Source organism: Poecilia formosa, unplaced genomic scaffold (genome assembly GCF_000485575.1).
Source record: "Poecilia formosa unplaced genomic scaffold, Poecilia_formosa-5.1.2 Scaffold70, whole genome shotgun sequence".
NCBI lineage: Eukaryota > Metazoa > Chordata > Actinopteri > Cyprinodontiformes > Poeciliidae > Poecilia > Poecilia formosa.
This window is the reverse complement of record NW_006800009.1, coordinates 2,016,013-2,040,507: the sequence shown is the minus strand read 5'-3', so window position 1 is coordinate 2,040,507 and position 24,495 is coordinate 2,016,013. Positions and strand designations below refer to the sequence as shown.

The following is a 24,495-nucleotide window of genomic DNA, read 5'->3' as shown; positions in this document are numbered from 1 at the left end:
GCTGTGAGTTTAACTTGATTCTTTAAGAGTTGAAACAGAGGCACACCAACACACACACACACACACACACACACACAGCACACACACCCTTTGCATCCATAAATACACAATCTGAGTGAAAAACGTTTCCTAGCTGGGTGCCACAACATATAATTTTCATTTAGGTTGTTGCAGTTCCTCTGCGGTGATGTTCTTGTCTTGGCAAAGATGATTGCGGAGTACAGTGGGAAAGGCGCTGAATGTTAATGATATCCTGCAACAGAAGTTCCAGTTGTGTGCCGATAATCATTTCTACAGGATTAAGTCCTGACCTACATCAGCCGAGCATATTAGCATTCTAAAGACAGGCTCGCAGCAGCATTCCTTACCGACAAGAAGCTGCATCAGAGTGCATGGGAAAGAAGAAGGGAAGCTAGAATATGGAGTGTGTTGAAGAAATGCAATAATCTGAGGGGAGAAGTCTGTTTTTATACAGTGCCATGTCTGCTGTATGATCGTTTTCTGGCATAAGACGAGCCCTCTTGTCAGTGTGTTATGGATTCATTTGTAGCTCAGCTGCTGTAATTACAGAACTAACAACTTTCTTTCTTTCTTTCTTTTCCCTCTTCGTGTTTAAAGACCAACACACTCAGATTCAGACGATGACGTCGAAGGTTTAGGGACCAAACTTGTTTACTTCAGATATTCTTTGCTCAGCTTCTCCCTTCAGGGTTTGCTTCAGCGAATCATCTGCTTTCATCTCACCCTGCCCCTAGCATCCTCCTCTGACACAATCACATCTGCATTTCTATCGGTTTCCTAATGAAGATTACTGCAGTAAAGGTCTTTATTGCATTTCCTTCTCAAGCTTGCTTTTAGATTTAGGTTACATTGTGGCTATGGCCTAGTAATAGGTTATTATAACATCCAACAGGAATTACAAAATGTTTGATTTATATACCATATGTATTTGATCTTTAATCAGAACTACAGTACAACTGGAGCGCCCATGTAAAATGTGTTGGGAAAAGTTATGCTCTAATTATTGTAAGAATATAAAAACATGGAACACATCAGAAATACTGAACAAAACAACAATAGAAAAATGAAAAGTCACAATATGTTCTTTAACATCTGATTGTTGTCAGGTCTATGGTTTTATACCACAAAAGTACTGACCATTAATGGCCATAAACGAAAAGACTGAAAACACAAAGTAACAAACACGATATCCACTCAAACCAAGGTAACATTTTTTCCCATGTGTTCATCTTAAGATTTATTTCAGTAAAACATAAATTCCTTCTGAAGTTTTTGATGACTTTGTGTCCCTGAGTCTCTTAGCTGAGTTACCAGCTGACTCACTGGTAATAGCTGCTTTTTTGTGCAATCCAAAGGAGTCTAGTATTAAGCTCAATCTCTGTTGTCACGCAGACATGTGTTCGCAGTCGGAGCCAATCATTCATACATTCTAATAATAGGACCATCTTTACTTATCTGGTAAAGATTAGTAATGCCTGTGTGAGTGTGCTTGGCATTTACAAACTGTGAGATAAACCTGGAAGCCATTAGTTTGTGTTGTAGTTTACCAATAACATCAGTTCACTCTGTTGATTCTTTGATTTTAGCTGTCAATAAGCTTCTAACATTTCTGACATGTTCCTTCAATTAGTTATGACACTATTTACGACATTAAATCTAGTCTCAAAATTAAAAACGGATCACTTAAAGTTTTGTTCTTTGCATTTTGTCACTATTGAGAAACCTTGTGCCACAATTCTTCCTGACTGATCCAAAAGAAATTCAACATTAAGTGTCCACATTTTTTAAGAAATTGTAAAAAAAACAACAACTCCTAATTACCTTCATTTATTTTATTCTTAAGACATAAACTCTTCACAATAGATTAAATACAAATTTTCTGACTATAGAAACCAGGCATGTATCACAGAAACTTGCCCAGGGGTTATTCCCATCAGCTTCATCTTTATCGGCCCAAATTGCAGACGGTTCTGAAACATTTGCTGATGTGTCCTGGTTTTAAGTCCGACCGGCTTTCCAGGCTTTTACTGTCCAGATTAAAGATTTAGGGATAGGTTTTAATGTCTGTGGTCAGCAGGTTCTTTTGCAGCTTGCAGAGATCCGACCATGAGCCTCAGCCTTTAGGTTGAGATCATATTTACTTGTTAGTTTAGATCCCTATGTTTGGCAAAAAAAAATTATAGCAGGTACATTTTTTAAAAACCCACTTATCTACTTAACATATCAGTACCACTCACACACAAAGTGATGGCTTTTGTTAAAGTGGCCGTACTGAGTATTTTCCTGGCACTGTAAGGTGACAATGTTACCTTAAGTTGTTTTAAACATGTTGCTCATGTCTCACTGGTGCTAGTCTGAAGGAGCCGTGTGGGAAAGGAGCGGCTACGGGGGGCTCTGTGGGGCCGAAGCTCAGCTGGAGGCTGCAGCTACAGGGAGGAGCTTTGTGGAAATAAGCGGCGCTTTGTCTGACCGGGCGTTCAGGCTACAACAGGAGATTTAAAGATTTCTCCAACATCTAATGAATGAGCAAAAGCAACTCTGGGTATGTGTTTGATGAGAGAATGATATTATAAAGCTTAAATAAGTTGATTTTGCACGACACCCCTGTCTGAATCTACAGCGTGTCAAGGCATATCTGTGTGATTACTTAAATGTCATTTTCACAAAGCGGATCTCCACACTCAGTTAAATCTTTAGGTTAACAATGAGCAGAGAGCTTTATAAACAAAGACTGCAGACAGTTGCACATTGATGTAATTACCTCCATCATTCACGGATTTGTGTAAAACTCGCTGAAGAAAAACCTGACTTCAAATGTTCCGTATTGTTGCAAAAAAGGAAAGTATATTAATTGCATTTGTTTTTGTCCTGGTTGAAATGCACCGTGGGGTAAATGTGCACACTGAAACAACACCTGCACAAACACTGTCTGTTTTGCTTAACCCCCCTGACCTAATTTGCATGCATCTGTGTGTTCAAGACGACACACTTCTACAAGCATGCAACGTTCATCTTCTGGTGATAATTGAAATACTTTTTTTTCTTCTTCTTTTTCTTCTTCTTCTTCTTCTCTTTTTGGATAAGATGGGAAGTGAATGATTCAGTTTCTATAGAAACCGGATCCCAGTAGTGTTCTTTAAAGTAATGATCCCCAGGGAGCAAAGGAGGGAAGTGAAAATGCTCTTTTTTGATATCTTCAAAAGTAAGTCCTGGGCAAGGAAGTCGTGGATCGGACCATCAGACGAAGGCACTGTTAGATTTCTGAGTGAGAGCATGTGACATCATTGTATTTAGGGGACATTAAAGGCTGTGGTTGTGGTCAAAAAGTGACACCGACTGGGGAAAAGTGATGGATGTGTCGATCCGGCATGAATTTATGCAGTGCAGCTTATTTAATCTCTTTTGGAGACAAGGAGGCTCTGATTGATGCCTCGCGCTAACCTACCACATGAGACGCGCACGCACACACACAAATCAAACACACTTGGCATCTCAGAGGAAATCATCATGGTAATTAACATCCTAGCGTGTTCCCTCGTTACCTCTCTGATTGGCTGAAACTCATCCTAAGAATCACTTCTGAGCCGTTCCCACAGGTATTTTTGCGAGATTGAAATCATCCCGATGCTTGCCGAGTGCCAGGGGACGCCATCACCCTGTGTTAGTGTGTAAACATCGCTGTTTTCCCTGGTGACCCCGTCCCAGTGTCTCCAGCCCACCCCGGCACAAGTCATTTGTCAGCCTTGATTTAGATTTATCAACATACAAGTCCCCGTGGCGGGAGCTCAATCTTGCCCTCCCACTCGACGAGCCCAGAATTTACCGGACCCGCACGCCGCGGATCCTGCAACGAGGGCAGAGAGGGTTGAACGCACGTTGGCGAGTGTCAGAAATTGAAATGTGCAGGAGTTTGGTGAGGGTAAGTGTAAGGGGAAAACACATAGAAAAAGGAAAACGAGAAGAAGGGCTGAGAGGCTTCAGTCAATCTGCAGAGGTGCGCCGAGATCTGAGAGTCGGCGTCTGAAACCGAGGGGTGAGTGGGGACAGAGTGGTCGAGGTGTGATAAGAGGCTGAGGTGTCAAGGTGAAGAGGGCTGGGCGTCTCGTGGTGTGATGGAAGGCAAAAGGAATGAAAGATTTCATGTCTGTGGGCATTTATGTGAAGAAATCTGTTTTTAGGACAACATAAAAAGAAGAAAAGTGAAAACAGCGGTTTGGCAAGCTTCAGAGAACATAAATCGCTTCATGTTCAAAAAACAAAGTTTTAGTTGCAAAGTTGAGAGGATATAAACCCATAATTAATGACACAAATGCCCAGAATTTCACCCCAATAACTTCCTATTGATCTTATACTGTTTATTTATTTTTTATTAAAAAAAAAAAAAGGCTAAACTGGTTAAATGAAAAATCTGCAAAACGTGGCATTTTTTTTATTCAACTAATTGTCCAAATAGTCAATACAATAATCAATCACTAAAACAATTATTTGCAGCTCATATGTATCATCATTCACATACATTTGTATCAAAACTGCTTTTATAACAATATCTTTCTGCTTTTGTTGAAATTGTATGGCTTGTGTTTAAAAGTTGGCTATTTGGCAAGAAACCAATTACTGAAAATGTGTCGTCAACTCATGTTTGTTTTAACCATTGAAGTGTCCTGTGTTTTTATTTATACCAGCATGAAAAAATGTATATAAATAATTCACAAAAAAAAAAAAAACCAGTGGAAGCTCAAAATGTAATTTTTGCCCCTCTTCAGTGCAACCTGCGACCGGAGAACTGTAGCGTCAAACGGGTGAACGAACTTTGTACTGTGAAACATCAAGATGAATAAAGACATTTTTCTGATCATCACGTACAAACAAATGCATCTTCAGAGAGGCACGTTGAATAAAATGTTGAGTGCAATGGGAACGGAATAGGTTAAAATGCTTAAACTTCCCGAAAGCATAATCAGACTGATTGTTTGCTAATGGAGCAAAGCTGAGTTCACTTCTACCCTCCCCACTAACAGGCCGTGTGTTTTGGTAATGGAGAAAAAGGAAATGTTGCATGAGGAGATGAGCTGAAATGATCATTATGCAAGTTATGGGTTTCTGTAAAACTCCATAGGTCATGTAAAACTATCAGCATTTTTAATGCAAGTTGGAACAAACTTGCGGTTTTCAAACCAGCTAGGACTTCTTGATTGGGCTCATTTGACTTGCAAAGCTGGAGAAAATATTTCTCTACAAAAGTACAGCACAGACTCAAAAGACCCTAAGTGTGAGCTTAAATGACGATGGTGACACGTTGACAAGTGCATTGTGTACACGAGACAAGTGTAAATTCACACTGTAGAAGCGAGCTACCATTTCATCCAACTTTTTCCACGTTTGAGTGTTTTTCATAGACTTAGTTTAAGAAACCTTTGACAGCTCTGTACTTTATTTTAGGTGAGATGTGTGATACTGTACCACTCTATTGAATGCGTTTCTGCTAACAAGTTAAACGATACAAGGTTGTGGAAAAGGATTGGATGAAGTCATCTGGGATATGTGGATTTAGTAGTAATGGCTGGGATTCACTGAACGGTCAGAACTGGTCTTTATTGCGTTAGTCTGACCTGAGTTGATATTCTGGTCAGCGGGCTGCTGCCTGCAGCCAGGCTTCTCTTAGGTTGTTAAATTGTTGTTAAAGTGGTGTTTGTTGTCAAGTGTTCAGATCACACCATTTAATAAGGCTCCAGACCCCTGGACAGGAACCAATTACAAATCCGTATTTCTTTGCTTACCCTGCACTTGTCTTTCGGTTATGATGTTATTACGTCGTGTTCTTTGCCAGTTCCACTTCCTCCGCTTTTCTTCACATTGTTGTCTTTGTGGTGATTTGAATGAACGCTTATTGAGATTGTCAAAGGACTCAAAATGAGGGGCGAATCTTTTCAAAGAGGTCAGTTTTGCCTGAAAGGCAGCTTTCAGATAGCACACAGCACATAAGGAAACAAATTACATTATCTCTACTCTCATTTTGGCCATAAAAGAAGATTTTTACATGGACCCATAGAACAGCATGAAAAGTGATCCCAAAACCCTCGGGCTTAAAAATGACAGAAACATAAAAGAAAAGGAGGGCGTTGAGCTTTTAGCAGATATGAAATGAGCAACAAAGACACTCGGTGAGAAAGGCCAACCATTTTTTTTTTTTTTTTTTTTTTTTGGCAGTGTAAATTATGAAGTGTCTGTCTGAAAGTCGAGCAAATGGATGAGATGCAGTGTTTTTGACTAATTCTAATTCACGGTGACATACAGTGCCCTGCAAAAGTGCTAATTCGCTTTTAATGTTTTCACATCCCACAACTATGACTTCACATCACTGCCAAAAACATTGAGAGAGTATAGACAATCACAACAGTGCATATATTAATTTAGAGAATGTATAGCTCTGCTTGTGACCATATTTTTATGTATCTGCTGGCCTCTGAATGCAACAGGTGAGCAGTAAAACACGCCTCCTCCACCCATATGATCTGCTTGCTTAGTGGGCGTCTTTGTCTGCTGGGGGTCGTAACTTTTTTAATTAATCTAGTTGACCAGACTTTCGGCTAAAATGCAGTGACAACCATCGCAGAAATTGGCCTAATATGGGAAGGAGAAAAGGTGAAGGAAAAGAATAACTGGTTTGTTATTCCTTTCCTCCTCTTCTTCCTCCGGCTCCTCCTCTTCTTCCTCCAGCTCCTCCTCTCCTTCTCCTGTGAGACCAAGTCCGGCGCAGGCTTTTACCGAATATTAGCTTAAAATCCAGCCAATGAGATCAGAAGAGTTACCTCCTCCAACTGGCTGAGTACGGAGAGGGAGTACAGTTTTCTGGCGGGAGCACACAGATGGGTGGACAGACCGTGTTTTACTGCTTCCCGTGCGGCGTTCATGGGGCTGCGAATAAATGGAAACGCAGCCGTGATCAGAGCTATGTGGTCTCTTGATTAATTGAGGTGCTCTCTTGATCATTTTATGTGCTCTTGTGCTTGCTCAACATACTCTTTGGGTTTTTGGCAGGAATGTGATGCTGTACACAAACCTCGTATATTTAACTGGGATTTATATGACGTATAAATGCAAAATACACTGCAACTGGGAAGTGAAATGGTTTTTATAATACTTCAAAAAACTAATAAGTGTTTTTTGAAGTATCGTCCACTATTAAGACCAAAAACAAGAGGAAACAACTGATTTTCGAACCACCGTAATTAATAAAAACCAATAGTTGGTCTGAGTGTAATTTAATCTCGGCCTAAATCCAGATGTTCTCTGAAGGCTTCAGAGGTTTGTTCAAGAAAATCAGTGAACAAACACCAAGAAACATGCTGTACTCATAATAAACTTAAATCAGTGTGAGGTTTGAATGTCTCATAGAGCACTGATTAATTAATAATAGCAATACTGTGCTATATGAATGATCTCCTTTCAATAGCTTGAGCTACTTTGCAACAAAGAGTGGACCAAAACTCCCAGTCATCCCAATAAAACAATTATTGCGGCCTCGATTGATGACTAAATGTACGTTTGCAAGGCGCTGTATTTAGCCACGAACGATTGCTGAGAAAGAGATGAGGTTTCTGGTTCTCGAAGCTACATTTATCCCTCAGAAAGAGGGGAAAAAAAGAGGAAAAGCAGATGAAGTTCGCCATCACATCGTCATAACGCCTCCACAGTACATCCTGTGACACAATGGGCCTCTGTCTTCTGTGGCCTAAGGCAGAGCACCTATTATGTCATCAAAAGGAAACAATTAGCACACTAAAAAGAGGTGATGAAAGCAAGGGCACCCACTACCTGTTCACAAAGGCCATAATTTTTACCGGTAATTAAAGGCTTACATTTCCCTGTCTGATCATCAGCGGCCGCAGAATGAAATGGGGGAAAAGAAGCAACAGAGGAAAAACACAAAAAAAGAGAAAGTATAGGATTCTCCTCTGTTAAAAGCTCTCTAGTTTGTAGTGGTAATTAAAGCCTTACCTCTTGATGGGGGACATTATTAGAATGGTAGAAAGGGTGGTCCACAACTCCCTTTATGTTCTCTGTGCCCCTTCTTTATTCTTCCATTCTGGCCCATGATACCAAAAATCCTCAAATACTCTCTCTCTTTTTCCAGTTGCCGTTGTACCCTTCCTTCTGGCTCTCACTCCTGACCTGCACTTTTCCGCAATGCAGAATGAAATTCATTAGTCCTGTCTGTCGACATTGTTTCACACTAGCTCAGCTCTAAGTTTGGGAACAAAAGAGTATCAGGGACAAGGCCTGCATGTGGATCCTGTTCTTATTTTATTTTTTTTTAATTCCCTAAAATGTATATTCGGACACGATGTTCTGTCTTTTTTTTTTTTACGTATAGGTAGCTTCAATTTATGTTTTATGAACGTTCTTTTAATCTATTACGGTAACAGGTTTTTTTTTTTTTTTTTTTTTTACACTTTCTGCCTTGACAGAGCCTGCAGAGCTGCTGCTAGCCAGTTCAGTAGATGTAGTCATGGTAACCTGCAGGCAGCTGAAGTAAAAAAAAAAAAAAAAAAAATGTTAACAGGCAGACATGGACTTTTCTGAGCTTTGTGCCCCCCTTCCTTATACGACCACAAAACACCAGACACACCTGCACGGTTTACGGCTCTCTGGAGATTCCTCCTCCTGCACTGAGAGATGAGCTTGGACAGGAAGCGCGATTCAATACATTTAGCGCTGGGATTGGGAATGAGAATTTCAAGAAATCTCGTGTTGTAGATGCCAACTAACTGTCATTCATCTCCCTTTTTTTTGTATTGCTCCGTTTTCATCTTTTCCTGCCTCCTTGGTGCTCATCTCTTTCTTGCTCTTGGCCAGTGCACATGTGTATTTTTACATGCTTTATGTAGAGGAGTACACACAAAAATGCAGCAACTTGCACCGTTGGGACTCTCGTCTCTGGCCCCTTTTTTTTTGTTTTGATGCATCTTGTACCCAAAAAAAAAACAAATGGGTTTACTTCCACTTGTGGTTTAAAATACATCCTAAATCTTCTCTCCGTTGCTACAGATGTCTGCTTGCTTCATGTCTTGTTCGCACTCTGAGCCTTCCTGTGTGCAGAAAAAGGATTACACAGAAACATGCACTTTTTCATGCTTGTTTCACACCTTGTGGGGGAAGCATCATGACTGACAGGACTTGTATCTGATTCTCCTGCAGCGTTATCCACAGGAAATATTCACAAACACTCTCCTTCTCTTCTCTCTCTCACAGTCTTATATATAGATGCAGGAGGTAGTGCTTCCTGCTTGGCCGTTTTAACAAAAGACTAAAATATCGAAACTAATGGCGAAGTCTTCTCAGACACGAAAGTTGTGGATTTTTTTTTTTTAAGTAAAACTTTCACAGTTTGTACAAATTGGCATCCTGTGTGAAGAAGATTAGAAGAATGTAATTATGTAGATTACAAGAGAGTTGGTAGAGTAACTGTAGCGCACAATATATATATTCATGCACATATTGTACATTTTTCTTTTCTAAATTAACCTACTCAGCTGCACATAACTTTTAATCAGAGTATGCTCAGCGCAGTATTAGTTTTCTTATTGTAAAATCGTCCTTACTGCACAGTCTTTTATTCTTACTTTTCTATAATTTCCACCTTGATGTGAATATGCACTTACCTCAACTTGCTGCTATAACACCTGAATTTCTCCACTCTAGGGCTATTCTTTTTTAAACCATTGTTATTGCAGTGCAGTTATCCCAGTTGTGTCACTGTTCTCCCTTTGTGTTCTCTGGATTGCAATGTATTGGCAGCACCATATTTCATTCCATACTGTATCATCAACGCCAGAACAAAACATTTTCTAAATGATGCACACGAAAACACAATTTATAGTTTACCAAGGATCTCCAAAGGCAGGTAATAATTATGGACTTTGCACCGTTTAAGATAAAAATTACAGTGAAAATTTCACCAAGCAAAACTCAAATGATCTGACTTGTGCTCAGGGTCTGTATGATTTCACTCTCTTGAAAGAACTTGCTAAAAACATCTTCAACTGCTCATTTAAGCTTGATATTTAATTATAATTGAGGGGACGATGCTAGAGGTAAATCCATCCTTTGCCACATAAATCACTCACTAATTAGGCTTCCATTGGTTCATCACTCTCATTTGTAGCACATGTTGGTCGCTGTTCCCTCAGCTGACTTTGAGATTTCTGTTCTACTGACAAGCTCAGTTTCTCACAACGAGCACCGAGCTAAAACAAGCAAAGGAAGGTTTTTTTTTTGTTTTGTTTTGTTTTTTTTTTTTCCTTTTGCCTTTTTACAACAGAAAGTGACTTCACCATATGGTTTATGACAACCCAGCAACAGGGTACATTCCATCTGTCTGGGGATTGTCCTCACCAGGACATTGACCGAGCCAGGGGCTTGTTGTTTTGTCATCTGCCTTGACACTCAACTTTGAAAAAACGGGTGCAACCTTGTCAGAGAGGTGCTAAAATGGACTGTTGTTGCACAGCATGACTCCCTTTTATTTTACTTGGCCAGTAAAGAGAGAGAGAGGTCACAATAGAGACCTCTCTCTCTCTCTCTCTCTCTCTCTCTCGCTCGCTCTGAAGGGCTCAGTGTATTTTTTGGGTGGCTCTAGAGTCGAACCCGTCGACTGGACAACACAGTGTGATTCGCTGTGACTCAGTCTTGGTTCAGTGAGTTCATGTTTGGAAGGAAAATTGCATGAATTGATTATTTTAAAGATGACGGGATGAGAGAAATGGATGATGGCTTAGTCCAAGCTTCGGGTCAATCACCTGGAGTTGCTGGCACTATCCTAGCTCTAGATTATATTTGCCAGCATGATCTTGTCAGAATTGACCAAACAGAGGTAGTTTTCAACAATAGGTGAGACTATCCTGCCTCCCATAGCCGGCTACTTTTCATGCTAGCTGACCAGAGTTGTTCTGCTGTGGGCAAAATTTAAGTCGTTCTTTTGGTGTTTTACCAACAATTTAAGTTCTTTCTCCGGAGCATTAAATCGACAATAATTCTGAGGGACATTGAGTGTTTGAGTTTTTGGATTCTGCTCAGTGCTAGTCTGCAACTAGAACTCGTCCTGTTTTGATGTTTGCCAATCGGTTGTTTAGGCTGAAACTCTTTAATAAAACAGGATGAACTTAGGATGTTGGCTCCTGTGGCTGCATGTCTTCAACAAAATGAAATGAGTTGGTGGTTATGAAATTTCCTGCAAACAAAGCTGCTGTACTTTCGCCTATGCAAAGCAGATTGCTGAGGCTCCATATAAACCACTGTGCTCTCTTTTTTTTTTATATGGCTCTAAATTTACTTTTCTCTTGAAACATATATTTACCTCGGGTTGTTCCATCAGACCACTGCTCTGCGCTCACCAGTCACTTCATTGGGAACGCCCGTTCAATGGCTCCGTAACTCAAACAGCGAATCGGCCAATCGCGTAGCAGCAATTCGGTGCATATAAACGTTTCAGAGATGACTTGCTGAAATTAAAACTGCACATGTGAGTGAGAAGGAAAGATGATTTCATATTTCAGCATAAATTAGTTGTTGGTGCCAAAGTGTCTGGTCCGGGTATTTCAGAAACTGCTGATGTTTTTGGAAGATTGTATCTGAATGCACAAAACGTTGAAGCTTGAAGTAAATGAGCTGCAGTGGCAAAAGGTCACACGGTGCATCTTCCTTTTGCTAAGAACAGGAGATTGAGGTTATAATTTGTCCAGGCTGACCAAAAAAAGAAGAAAAAAAACTTGGAGGATAATAATTTGGAATCTGTTGTCTGGTGTATTCAGTTTTCCTTTCAGCTGTAAAATTAAGATGTCTGGGTCACATTTTGGGATAAACAAAATGGAAAAAATTGATCTATCTTTGTCTGCATCAGTTCAGGCGGCTGCTGGTGGTGTAACGGCGTGGGCGATGCGTGGCATAATTTTGACCTTTCAGTACCTTTTATACCACAACCTAACCGAGTATTGCTACGGGCCATGTCGCTCAGTTTACAACTACTGTGTATTCATGGTTACGAATCTAATACTTTTGTTCCAACGTCTGGTCCCTGATGATGAGGAACACAGAACTTGCTGGCCCACTGTTCATTATTCGACTTAATGAAGATCAGCTATCAAGCACGGCGAGGGCCGTTATGATTATGGGTCAGGCTGGCCCGCTCACACGCCATCACGTCATTTTCCAAAAGACAATATTAGAGACGTCCTCAATTTGAAGACACAAGGACATGACACCCCATGCTTTATGTAGTCTGACATTACTGCGACGAGAACAGAAGTTAAAAATGTATGTTTCCCTTCTAAAGGATGAAAGGTTCAGTCATATCAGTGATAAAAGTAATGCTTATATGTTCCTTACTTTAATATAGAGTTCAAATAAGAGCCAAAACACTTGTTGCATTCCCTCTTTTACGTTTTATTCAGTCTACAGACTGCAGGTCGCTACTGTAAACCTGGGAGGACATGCACAAATGGATACATGGTTATGGGATCTCAACTGAGGTGAAAAATAAACATTATATATTAAATTACTATATTTGATATATATAATATGATCAGTGCATGTGCAGGTTTTCCTACTGAGTGTTTGTGACGTTACCAGGAAGTTTCGTCACAAGTATTTTTATTAGTTTCTGTATTATTGGAAAAGATTGGTCTGTTCAGTTTACGGTGTAATGATCTTCCAAAGAAAGTAAACATCAACTTCACAGGTCATATTAAACACATGCTCCTTCAAATTAGGCATCTGGATTTATGTACACTGACTAAACAAGCCCATATGGTTAATAAGATACGGAACGTTGTTTACAATAGCTCTCTTATTCAAAAACAGAAATCCAGCTACAGTCATCGTCAAAACAATTTGAAAGTATCAATTATCAGTTATGTAAAACAGGGCGACACTTCATAGGTTCATTAGAGTGATTTTATGTCAACTTTAGCAGTAGATATTTATTCAAGAGTCGATTAAAATCAGTCTGAATCTGCGGGTCTCTAAACTGGAAAACACTGGATTCTCTGGCGTCTTATAAAAACGAGTTTAAACTGCAGGAATGTGGTGATGCAAACTTCTTGTGGGATTCTTGATACCTACAAACTAGAAAATATGCATGTCTGGGTCTATTTAAAGACAAAATAAACATGAGCAATAACTTTGTACAAAATATTCCAAGTTTGATTTGGCTTTTTCTTTGTAAATTTGCCTGATGAACCTGTAATGCTCTCGATGGACCTCAAGTGGCAGAACTGTAAACCAGTTTTCTCACCGTATTGCCATCTGGGTTTTTGTATTTAAAAAATGAGAAAGCCTGAAGAAATTGGATGAATGTTGTGCTACATCAAGCCCTGTCACTACTTTGAGGTATGTGTGTTGCTTTTGATACACTCCAGTCCTGAATAGTGTATGTACGTTGGGATGAACAGTGTGGAATTCAGTGTTTTCTATGCTAGGACAAGCTTTTACAAGCTTTTACCTTCATGTCAATGTCTTATCCTTTTTGAAGGATAAGACAGTTCTGGACACTAGGGTTGAGACAGAGTCCAACTCTAGATGTACAAGGATTTATATAAAAAAAAAAATGTCCTCACTTCTGAAACTTCTACAGATTCTACAGACAATCCAACTCTTCTCCAAGCACTGAAGTTAAAGTGTCTGGAAATCTACTTAGTGTTTTGAAAAAATTATGAAACCAAAAAAAAAGAAGAATAAATGACAGTATGTGAGCACGGGGCTCTTCTACATTCATGTTTGTCTAGCCACTGTTTATTGATTTATTTATTTATTTATTTTTTACTTTCTGCCAGTCTGTTCATTCATCTGCTCCTCTGTCGGTGTTCTCTCTGTCAGTCTCACTGTGTGTTGTGTGCATCTGTGCCGAGTTTGGACAGCATCTGCAGAGCCTTTTTTTTCTGTGTAAGGTTTGTTTTTCTCCACTTTGGCTCAAAGTATTCCTCTGTGTGGATGGTGAGCGCCAGCTCTGTGAGGTCTAATTATCCCAAAAATACAGGGAAATCAGCAGAACATGCAGCAAGAGTCCATGCATATCAAACTGATGATCATTTTAAAGTGCCTCTAAACCTGATCGGGATGCCTGCTCCCCTAATTACTGCAGCAGAATGTATCTGTTTATTTCCCAGCGAGGGAAGACCTGTCCCCACATTAGAGGTCACTTGTTTTCTACCAGCATTTATTGCTTTGTGGATCATCCGATGAAAGGGTCTATGGTTATTTAAAGCGCATAATACGGCTCTCTGTTTATATTCTTATTTGGCATGAATGCCCAAATTGTCTGTGTTTGCTGTGAATTCGTTTACATCATTCATGCAGGCCTTTTTTTTTTCTTTTTTTTTTTGTAAATCCCTTCAGACATTCGCTTCTGCCAAATAAAATGTGGCACGATTTAATGGATTTTACACAAAAGTAACTGCCAGTAGAAAATAGGTTTTGTCACCTGAAAGAATTTTATGTGACAGTTTATCGGTAAAATAGTTTGTAATTTAATAAAAAAAAAACAAAAAAAAAAACGGTACCATCTTTCCCTTGTCAACTCAAAAATTAACTGTGCAACTTTTTTTTGTATTTGTTTCAGTGAAAGGTTATGTGATGGATTATTTGTTGGCAGGCTGAGGTGACTTCCTGAAAGCGCTGCCAGTTGCTTAGTAACGTTACATTTCATCTTGTCAGTTAGCAAGCTTTTCTATCCAAAAAACCAACTTGTGATAAACAACCTTCAGGCTTCTTTGCAATAAGACACCTGCAGATGCATCGGGTGCGAGAGCTTTTTGAAATACCTGCAAACATGGAGCAGGTGGGGATGCGTACAGGTAACACAAGTGAGGCTCGTTAGTCGTCCGTGCATTGATTGTGTGGCTGGAAAAAGTTACAGTTCTGAAACGTAATATTGCTCACTTTGTTAGGAAGTGAGTAAGTGGACGTCTTTAAGCTTTTCTCAAAGTTAACTGTTTTACATATGGAAAAATCAGATCCTGGCATGCTTTTACCGCACTTGTGGGACTCGTAATGTTATGCTGCAAAATGCTTTTAACATAATCATTTTTGAAAGTATGAGGTGCAAATATAAAAATTTAATTTTTTAGCATAAAAGCACTTTTTTACTCAGGCTTTACTTATAACTTGAATAGTTTCTTGCTGCAAAGGTATTCATAGCTTCTTTTTTTTTTTTTTGCAGATTGTCGAGTTGCAAACACAAACTTTAATGTGTTTCGCAGGATTTTATACAAGAGACTATTGCAAAGTAGCAAATAATTGTATAGAAAACCATTTCATTGTAGCTTAGATTTGTCAATCTTCCATCAACTTTGACAAGTTTTCCTTTCCCTCTTGTAGGAACGGCTCCTTACAGCATGTAGGCGATGGAAATGTTGTTTTCAAGGCTTCTCACCTTCGATCCCTAGTGTTTTGTAAATCTGATCATCTGATCCAAGCAGCTTCTCCTCATCTGATGGCTTCTTTTTTTTGCCCCAATTCCAAAATGGATTCGACATCTCACTGCTTGTGTGATGGGCAAAAACACAACACAAAGATATTCACCAAAAGAAATAAATAAAATAAAACCAACTCTTGAAAACTCATAATCATGCTGGGGTGCTTATATTAGTCAGCGGCTGATAATTTTAAATTCTTCACACTGTTTTCCTGCCAAGTATTTTTCTGAGCATCAGTGAGGGAAACGACGAGAAGACGCCGACTGTGAGCCTAGAATAAAGACAAGAATGAAGAGAAATTGAAGATTACTGTGAAAGGTTTGACTCAACTATGCTCACATAAGCATCCAGAGGAACACAACCATAACATAAATATTTTATTTTATTTTTAATTTTTTTTTTTAGTCTTACACCACAAGAAAATTTTTCATGTGAAATGACCAGTACTTCAGGCTCTTTTCAGATTGTTTTGTAGAAACAAATGTAGACATTTCTAACTTGTCTGTTTTTCTTGCTTTTTTTTTTTCTTTTTTTTTTCTTTTTGCAAAGCCGAGCGTACTTTCTGAAACTTTATGGGTCTGAAAATCAATAGTCTCAGGAAGTCATTAAAATTCAGAATCACTCGAAGCAAACGCAGACACCGTTCTTCTGAGTTACTATAGGTTACGATCTGCTCTGAGGCTAAAAATAGATCATGATAATAAAGACACCGCTGTGGGGCTTTGACAGTGTGACACAACAGAGATTTCTTTTTACTCCTCCTCATTTTTAGCTTGAATTATTCTCTTCAGTCTCGTAGTATGGACTAACAATCATGTCATCAACTTCAGCTGGTTTCCACTCGCAGTGATTTGTTTTTTTGTCTTCACTACGGTTAAGCGTGAAAGTTTGTATTCTCTCTACACCGTTCTTAAACTACAGCTAAACACTTTTTTTTTTGTCAATTAGCTTGAAGAAAAACGTGTTAGCATTTTCTGTGAAATGCTGTAAAAAAAATATAAATAAATAAATAAATAAAATGCTTCATGCAAAGAACAAGGCATTCGTGTTGGGCTGTATAATTGGAATACCAGGAAATGAATCGGTAAGAGGGACTTATGAGAAAGCACACCCACCTTCTCGAAGAGAGAGTGCCCGGCTGTAATTGTGTGTTTTTCGTGAGAGGTAATGATGATCACCATCCACTGGTATTAACACAGGTTGACATGAGGGTGTTTTAGAAAGTGATGTGTATGGATTAGAATAAGGCAGCAGGAGGGTTTCTGCTGCTTCCTGTGATTCCCAGGCAGCTCAGTGGAGACTTCCTCTGCAGGCAGCAGCTGCTGCTGTCGGCGTGACATTCTTAATTTGCAGTTGAGAAAACCAAACAGATTTATTATCAAAGAGGATGCACAGTGTTTTGTTTCGTTTTTGTTGGGGGTTTTTTAGACCCCGTCTCGTGTATCAGACATTTTATGCAGTTTAATTGTCCGGTTAAGTAATTAGGCAGCTGTGCTCGTGTGCAGGGAGCCTCTACTCTGTAGGTGCTGCATGTAGCCTTTGTAGAGCCTGGCTGTGCACAAATACCAAGCTGAGAGTGGCTGTTGAACTTTGGAAATGTCAGTCCTTGCTCCTCGCAGAGAGTACCATCTCTTCGGTCCTGAGTGTCCTCCGTGCACATCTTAAAACTTTCCCCGCTCTGCCGGTGACCTCCTGAAGTCGTTTGAAGCTACCTCCTGGTCGCAGACAGGAAAAGCTCAGAGGACACGGGGCCTCGGTTCAAACACGAACACTTTTATTTATTTATTTATTTATTTATTTTTAACTAACCTCTGTTGCTCTGAAGGCGTTTGACCCAGCGATACAGCCACGGCGTACACCACGAGGGGGAAAAGATGCTGCTGTCAGCACTGTGCCGACCCTTTTTTGTAATGTAATGCCGTGGAACAGTCTTGTAAAGAAAAAATTAAACATTTAGTCCTCACCGCAGTGTGAATAATTCGAATTAAACACAGGTATACGCTCCGATGTGTTGTTTACTTGAATCTCGGCCGGGGTCTCTGCGGTTCTGGTTGTTTAATTTACGACGACTCGGAACAACAAAATGAATAAAAATCATATCCCATGCTGCAAAGGGTAACATGACGTGCACATGTTCAGTCACTGTGCGTGTCGTGTTTTTTTTGTTGTTGTGTTTTTTATGAATCTCGGTAGTCGAGAAGTGATCATAACTCAAAGAGCATGGCAGGCACATGGTGCTTGTGGTGGCTACTCTTTGTTTCTGCCTTTGTTTGGGGGCTACAGCAGCGGGCCTTTGGGTTTCAGTGAACACACGACTCTGCATTCAGCCTGCACTGGTCTGCACTGACCAATAAAAAGGAATATATGACCTGAAGAACACATTTATTGATTATTCATCAGGCGTGTTTACATAACTATTTTTATTGTTGCACAAGACTGTGTTTAAACTGATATGTTGTCTACAGATGTAGGTGTACAATTCTTCCCATTTTATTTTATTTTTTTTTCTGGCAAACGTACAACTGGACTTGATCATGAATCAGCAGCCCTATTAGCTGCACAGTGAAAATGTCTATGCATTTATATATGCACATTTGCCAACTAAGCTGTGAATGTTTCCTTACGTTTTGTAATGTTTGAGTTATTTTTCTCTCTCCTCTTTGTTCCACGTTGTGTTGCTATTGATCTTCAAATAAAACACAAAAGGAAATAATTAAATCTCCACCATAGATTGTTTTATGTGACTGATTCCAAGTAATACAGCAAATAAAGTAAAATCAATATGTCTATTCAGTGCCTTGCAAAATGATTATTGTTTCCCCAACTCTTCACATTTAGTCACATTTCAGAAAACAATTTAAAGTATTTGTACTGGGATTGAACTCAAAGTAGCACATGATTGTAAAGAGGGAAGAATATAATGCATGAAAGTGAATATAACAAGTCTGCTTCTAAACTTACAGAAAGAGAGAAAATAATGGAAGACAGAGAAATCAAACAGACAAACATACGTTTCAGAAAAGCACAATACAAGATTCATTTTATGTTGACTGCAGCCCAACATGGAGTGCATCTGTAAAAACCTGAATCCAAAACACCTGTGATAAGTGTGAGCAAGCTTATTTATACAAAGGTAGGCATTGTTTAAAAGAAACAAGTTAATTTGGGGCGATGTGAATCCTTGGTCTTGGTATGGTTGAAGTGAACTCTGGTGAGGTTTGAATGCACATATGAAGACGGGAGAGACCGCTCCAAAAGGAGGGCTGCAGCGCGGGGCATTCTGCTTAAACTCATCTAAAACAAACACGCCAGTCTAGAGTTTAGCAGGAAAAACGGCTCATGGTCTTTTGTCAAAAGCAAAACTCTGACGTTACTCCATTTGTGTTTACATTTCGTGAAGAAGGAAGTTGCACTTAGTGTTTTTGGTGCAGTACCAGGTGAGCGGGTAAACAGGCTTTTCAATAGATTTGGTTTAGTTGACATATTGGAGTGCACAAGTGACCAGCAGCAGCTGAAAATGCAATAGTTGTGCTGGTTTTGTGTTGGTCTACCATACGAAATCTCGCTACTGTGTATCAAAACGTCAAGAGGTTTGAAGTAGGAATAGATTTGCAAGGTATGTATTCAAAAGCATTTCAGATCCCTCACTCTTTCCCAGAGGAGAGTACGGGAAACGTTACACTGAAAACGTTACAGAGGGCGATGCTCATCAGCTGTTGTTTACATGCAACATGTGCTGACTGCACCCCAGGTCCCTTTCATGGAATAAAAGGCGAACATGCGAATGCTCTGTTTCAACCGTGCATAGTTAGTTCAACTGCATTAACAGTCGAGCATGAGCAGAGGCAAAAAAAAAAAAAGTCCTGCTAATGCCAGCTCTGATCAGCTCACAGAGGTGCTTCATGTGAAATATGGTTTTATAATTTATCACATTTTCTTCACCCTGGACTCATTATTTATTTTAACATCTCTCTTCTCCCCCGACTAACTTAACAATACCAGGAGTTTTCGTGAAACTTTTTTAATTGGGGCTGAAGTGACAGTCCGCGTGAATACTTGCCCTCTCTCTTTTTAGCCGTTCATTCATAGAGTAAAGATCCCATTGACTCGCCAGAGACAATTACTCCCTCTTCCACAGATCAGCTCCCTGCAAACTGCAGTTGTTGACTCTTGACCTTCCCTCGCACCCAGCAGCAGCTCCAAATAAAATAATGTTATCGTGTGTCTTCTCTCAAATCCCTATTTTCTCGTATGACACCGGTCTCTAAGGGGGGAATTTGAGTGGCTCTTGAGTGCCCCCGTGTGGTCAATGCTGTTTACTTGTTTTTTAGGTTTTTTTTTTACGTCAGAAAAATCAAAACATTTTCCAGACAGATTGTCTCCACCGAAAGTTATGACATTTGTGCATCAGTTTGTCTCCATGTGTAATAATTTTGTGAAGCATGCGTGGGTGTAAACAAAAAAAAAATATATGTCAAACCTCTTAATCATAATGAGCATCTGTGTTAGTAGCACTGTCTTTGATTATTATTATTTTTTTTTTTCCAGGCTGCGCATAAACACGTCACCTGTAACAAGACAGCAGGAACTCTCGAAAGTGACAGCCTGTCTCCTCTTTCCGCAGGAAGCGCTTTGAACCTCACATGCAGAGCATTTTTTGGCTACAGCAGAGACGCCAGCCCGCTTATCTACTGGATGAAGGGCGAGAAGTTCATAGAGGACCTGGACGAAGAGAGGGTCCAGGAAAGTGACATCAAGTAAGGAACACACAACTTTGCTCCAAGTCATTCCCCTCCCCCCCCCTCAGCTCAGCAGTAATGAGGAATTAAAGGCAGATGTGGACAAATTTGCCACAAAGGACTAAATGACAATACCAGTAGTTTTTGCACGTTTTAGCCCATTAGCTCTAAATTGTGTAGACCAAAGTAAACCGACAAGAGATTTATTCCCCCGCCTTTAAAGCAGCTTCTGCTTTTAATTTGTTTCTCTATTCTGTGAACTCTGTGCACAGACTTGAAACTCGTCATGGATCATTACTCATTTGTTTTGACACTTTTTTTTTTTTTTTTTGGTTCTTTATAAACTGAAAAAGAGTCATGAATAAGGAGGGAAAATTACTTTCTGTTTGATGTGGCGCCATGCTGGTTAGATCCTTACACGTTGAGGTCACATGCCGTGCAATCCTGATGAAAATGTGTCAAACATCTTAAAATGTGGCGTAATTTCTCATAGAAAATCCCAACTTTAATTCCAGTGGGGAGCAAATTTTACCTTAAGAAATAATTTAACAGTTATTTCTCAACACTCGTGTTTTTTTTTTTCTTTCAATAATTAAATTTACTCATGTCACAAATACACCCGCAGTAATCAGTAGATGGAAATTTACCCATCATAGAGTTGACTTAGAAAAATGTGATGACGGTGAAACTTAAATAAAATGAATTGCCACACAGCATCAACACTTTTTGATCACGTCTTGTTTATATCCTCATATATTTGTCGCAACTTTTCGCCATGCTGGTCATTTTACTACATCATCTGTTTCATAACCGTTTTTTACATTTGATTCATGCGACGCTCATCTGTCAGCAGTTCACTGTGTTTATCTGGTGAAACGACCAACAGAAAAAAGTGGCAAGTACATGAAAACCAATCGGGATAAGGAGCAGTGCCTGCTGTTGGCTCAGTTCTGTCCAGGTAACGAAGGATATCTCTCCTTTCTGTCAGACTCTTCACTACCTTACCCAGTTAACCCTTCAGGAGTCTCGGAGGGGTCGGACTGACTCCACTTGCGCTTTTACGAGTTTTATTTATTTATTATATTATTTTATTATTTATTTGTATTTTCAGGAACTGACAGGCTGACGGGAAACACCCATTGCATCATTGCAGTGATATCCACCTTGCTTTCCCCTGGGTCTACAGGAAGCTTAATAAACTCTTAGGCTCAGAAAAGGTCACCTCTCGTGACATTTTGTCACATTACGATCTCTTAAGATTCTTTGTGCATTACTTTTATCCTACTGAGGTAAAATTCAGAAAGAAAAAAATCTCAGAATTGCAGAAACTCGCCTAAAATGACGTCACTAAGAGATAATATTGGTCTTAGGATTCTTTGTGAATATGGGACCAAAGCTCAATGCCATGGAGTTAAAAAAAAAAAAAAAAGAAATAACAGAAATGAAATTTTGCAGAAAAAAAAAAGTGCAAGAATTATGATCAAGAATAAAATGGTTGTGGTCAAGATTTTTAGTTGCACGTTAGAAGCCAGGCAGGTTAATAGTTCAGAACATTTTGTCTCTTCAATTCCTCTATTTAAAAAGTAACTCTAGTATAACAAGACTGATAATAGATGGCTCATTAGTCAGGTTATCTGCTTGTGTAACCCTGCAGTCAGCTTAACAAAGATGCTTTGAGCAGTGTTTCTTTAATAAGATAAATGTTCTTTAAGATTTTGCTTCATCGCTCTTCTACTTTCTTTTGCGACCAGAAGCATTTCAAGGCAGCCGAATCTTCCTTCTTCATAAGTGACAGAAAATTGTCGTCTCGTTTAAGCCAGCTGACTAGCATTGTGCTACAAACAATGGGGGAGGGGCAGCACTGCAGAGAAAATGCTTCACACTTTAAACTGCAGGAAATACATGGTGGGGTATTTTAGCAGTTTTGAAACTATAATTTTTCTAAATCTCGGCATAATATAACACTGGCAAGCAGATCATCCCAAATTTTAAGTTTTGTTTTGTTTTTTTGCTTTTTTCACCTGGAAAAAAATACTTGTGCAGTTTGTAGTGAATTTGGTCCAGAGCATATACGTTGATGAATGTTTTGTCATAAAGTCTCTCTCTGACAAGCAGAACAAGAACACATTTGCTACTCTCCACTAGTGGTATATCGCATCTTTAAAAAAATAATGCCGAGCTCCTCTTTATGAGCTTCGCACCGTTTGGTTTTATTTTACTGCAGCCTCTAAACTTTCTTTCCTTTAAAACAAGAGTATCTTCATGTCAATCCCTCCTCCTTAAAACATGTAAAGAAGTCTATAGTGTATCATCCCGGTGCATATTTCCCATCAGGGCTGTTTGCAGAGGATGCAGCTCCTTCTGATTGTTAACTATTTTTTTTTTTTTTTTTTTTTTTGCAACACACTTTCTCCTTCTCTGCACTACCTATTGCTGCAGATGGGCCGTGAGGACCTGAGGAGGAGGAGGACAGCAGGGTAGGAGAGAACGCAGAAGAAGTAGATGGATGCAGGAAACATGTTCCAAGTCGCTGCGGAGCAACGTTAACGAAGACGCATCTGCGATGATGAGTTTTCTCTTGCGTTGATGCACGCACGCGGGAGAAACAAATTGCAGTTTAAGCAGAGCCTTTTGCTTCTCTCTTCCTCTATTACTCCCTGACAACAAGATCCCCCCCCTCCCCACACACTCAAAGGCTGAGGGCTTCTCTGCTCAATAATTCATACCCGGACTTCATGCAGCAGATCAATAATATATTCAATCATCCGTTCTCTGTTGTTGAAGCTGATACCCTGGGCTTTCTCGAATCCTGCTTTGATTCTATTTCCATACACACGTAGCCAGAGATGAAGCCAGGAAAACCACAGGGGGCGAAGGAAAAAAAGATGGAAGATAAAGCTGAACTAATCTGTACACTGCATGAGGTTAAACTCTGTGCCCCTGATATGATAACGTGTCTCCTTCGAAAGGGTTAACATCTTGTCATCTGTCTGACACGTCGGGTTTTATTGCTGACTTGTCAGCAGTCAAACCTTGAGCTGCTTCGGGTTTCTGCAGGCGTTTATTTACCCAACTCAGGGCCTATTGATTTTGGAGACGGGAGTTCATTTCTGTGGTAACCTGAGCCCATAAATTCTCATTTGTGCCACGGGGACAAGACTGCCTCCGTTATCGCGGCACGGTTGGCTGGACATTAGCATAGCATGCAGAGATTAATAAATTAACAAAACAAATCTGGCTTCAGCATAATGAAGTAGGTGGTCGATAAATTATTGAGCACTTTGTGTTGGTGTTTCGCAGGTGAGCTCATGAAAGCAGTGGGTGAGGTGGAAATTCGTCGCTAAGCGAGCGAGCACTGTGGTATTGTTTGTGATTCGAACAAAGGAAATTGAAGTTGACAAAATGTTCGTCATGCAATCGTCCTGTTTAGGCTACGGCATCATCCGACCTGCTTACATAAACTTTCCAGCCCTCGGTTATGATTATAAGATATGAATCATAGCATAAAGAAAATGAGCCGCTGGATGGATGGAAATAAATAGTTGTAAGAAAGGATAAACATTGTGAGTGGTGAAGTTTTTTAAAGAGACGGAAGCCAATTTCAAGGTGTCAGAAAAATGGCTGTGAAGCAAAGTCAAATGTATTTAGTCATTTTTTAAAATATGCTGCATTTTCAACACCTCAAAGCAATCTGTAGGGCTGCTGTAAAAGAATATTTTAGTAATTGAGTACTCTATAGAATATTTTTACAAGTAATCGAGGAATTGGATCTCTCACTCTCTCTACCGTTCGCTCCAAAACCGTGACGACTCGGTTCCGACATCAGAAGAGCTGTCTTACTCCTACCATCGCGCAGCAAATTGCAGCAATCCTTATTTCTCCCCAAACCCTGACATTCCCCCCGCACAATGCAACACCATGCTGCTCACACTTCACAACAACTCATAGGCGGAAGTATGCTCAAATAATGCAAAAAATACATAACATCCCTCCTACAACTTCTCAACCCAGAACAGGAATAAAACCTATTAGACCAAAAAGATCCAGAAGACGCTTCACTCAACCCAGAGCAAACTTACAATCCAGAGAAACTCCTATTAGTTTATCTAGAGAAACTACCTTAGATCAATATTTAGCATTAAACTTGTAAGGCCTATAGAAAATCCTTTTAGATTACAAATCTAGAACAAACTTAGAATGGACCTCCTATTAGTTTATAAATTTCAGACTACTTATTCTTATTCTTGCTAAATATGGGGAACTCG

General features: G+C 39.7%; 1 protein-coding gene across 6 annotated transcripts in view; it reads left to right on the top strand.

The window, feature by feature from the left end:
• Nucleotides 1–24,495, top strand: part of il1rapl1a (interleukin 1 receptor accessory protein-like 1a) — a 215,902-nt gene that overhangs the window by 173,622 nt on the left and 17,785 nt on the right. For all 6 annotated transcript variants that reach the window (XM_007555524.2, XM_007555522.2, XM_016673113.1 and 3 more), the window contains one exon: nt 20,116–20,248. In XM_007555524.2, coding sequence (XP_007555586.1) covers nt 20,116–20,248 — 133 coding nt within the window. The remainder of the gene's footprint in view (nt 1–20,115; nt 20,249–24,495) is intronic.